The 1,222-nt window shown below is 51.5% G+C and overlaps 1 protein-coding gene across 2 annotated transcripts in view; it reads right to left on the reverse strand.

Moving 5' to 3' along the window:
• mogat3a (monoacylglycerol O-acyltransferase 3a) overlaps positions 1-1,222 on the reverse strand; it is a 16,377-nt gene that overhangs the window by 2,360 nt on the left and 12,795 nt on the right. For both annotated transcript variants that reach the window (XM_016667347.1, XM_007544165.2), the window contains exon 7: positions 326-456. In XM_016667347.1, coding sequence (XP_016522833.1) covers positions 326-456 — 131 coding nt within the window. The remainder of the gene's footprint in view (positions 1-325; positions 457-1,222) is intronic.

The following is a 1,222-nucleotide window of genomic DNA, read 5'->3' on the forward strand; positions in this document are numbered from 1 at the left end:
TCCTCTGGGTTCTGACCTCTGACCCGATGTCTGACCTCTGACCTGATGTCTGACCTCTGGGTTCTGACCTCTGACCCGATGTCTGACCTCTGACCTGATGTCTGACCTCTGGGTTCTGACCTCTGACCCGATGTCTGACCTCTGACCCGATGTCTGACCTCTGGGTTCTGACCTCTGACATGATGTCTGACCTCTGACCCGATGTCTGACCTCTGACCTGATGTCTGACCTCTGACCTGATGTCTGACCTCTGGGTTCTGACCTCTGACCTGATGTCTGACCTCTGGGTTCTGACCTCTGAACTCTGCCTCACCACGGTACCTACCTGCAGAGTCAGCGCTCCGGGCCGAGCGTCCAGAGCTTCTGGAGCTCCGCCCACGGCGATGACCGCCACGTTTCCTCCTTCAGGACGGCTGAGCAGGTGGGACAGACTGGACTTACTGCTGGACACCAGACCTGGAGGACAGAGGGACACCGGTCAGAACCAAGGTTCTGTTCAGAACATCAAGCTCACCCAGTTCCTTTCCATGTGGAGAACTGAAACCGTCCAGAGGTTCTGATTGGTCCAGGACCAGAATGGGAGGCAGAGCTTCTAGACACCATCATCCATCAGAGACCTGATTGGTCCAAACGGTCCGACCAGAACCCTTTGGTACCACCCTGCAGGTTCTGGAGGTTCTAGCAGCAGAATGGGAGGCAGATCTGCTCTCCAGTGGAACCAGCTACCAGTTTACTGAGGCGACAGCCATAGGCGGAAATCCCAGGGTATCAGGGGGTCCGGACCGATCCAATCTATGAAAAGTCTAAAATTGTCCCCCACTAAAAAAAAAAAAAAATTGAAGAAACATTAGCATTTAAATAAAACTTGTTTACATAGGCGTAGGAAGCGGAGAGGAAGGGGGGACATGTCCCCCCCCAATATTGGAGAGCCACATTCGTCCCCCCCAATAATTTCACCGCTGTTGCAAAGAGTTTTAAAATCTTCCACTCGCGTGCTTTTATTTTGAAGGCGCACAACAGCGCATTCAGCAGAGCGCTTCCTGCCCCTCCCCCCTCTGAACGGCTCAGAGTGAAGGCAGCAGCAGAGAAACTCTGTTAGAAGGAGGTAAACTGTCTGTCAGGAATGTTGCTATGAATATCGCTCGTTTATAATATCTGGTTGTCAGTTTACTTTCATATATAGAACTAAATCTTTTAGGTTAAGCCGTTTTAATTCTGGGAT

This window comes from Poecilia formosa, unplaced genomic scaffold (assembly GCF_000485575.1).
Source record: "Poecilia formosa unplaced genomic scaffold, Poecilia_formosa-5.1.2 Scaffold1018, whole genome shotgun sequence".
Lineage (NCBI taxonomy): Eukaryota > Metazoa > Chordata > Actinopteri > Cyprinodontiformes > Poeciliidae > Poecilia > Poecilia formosa.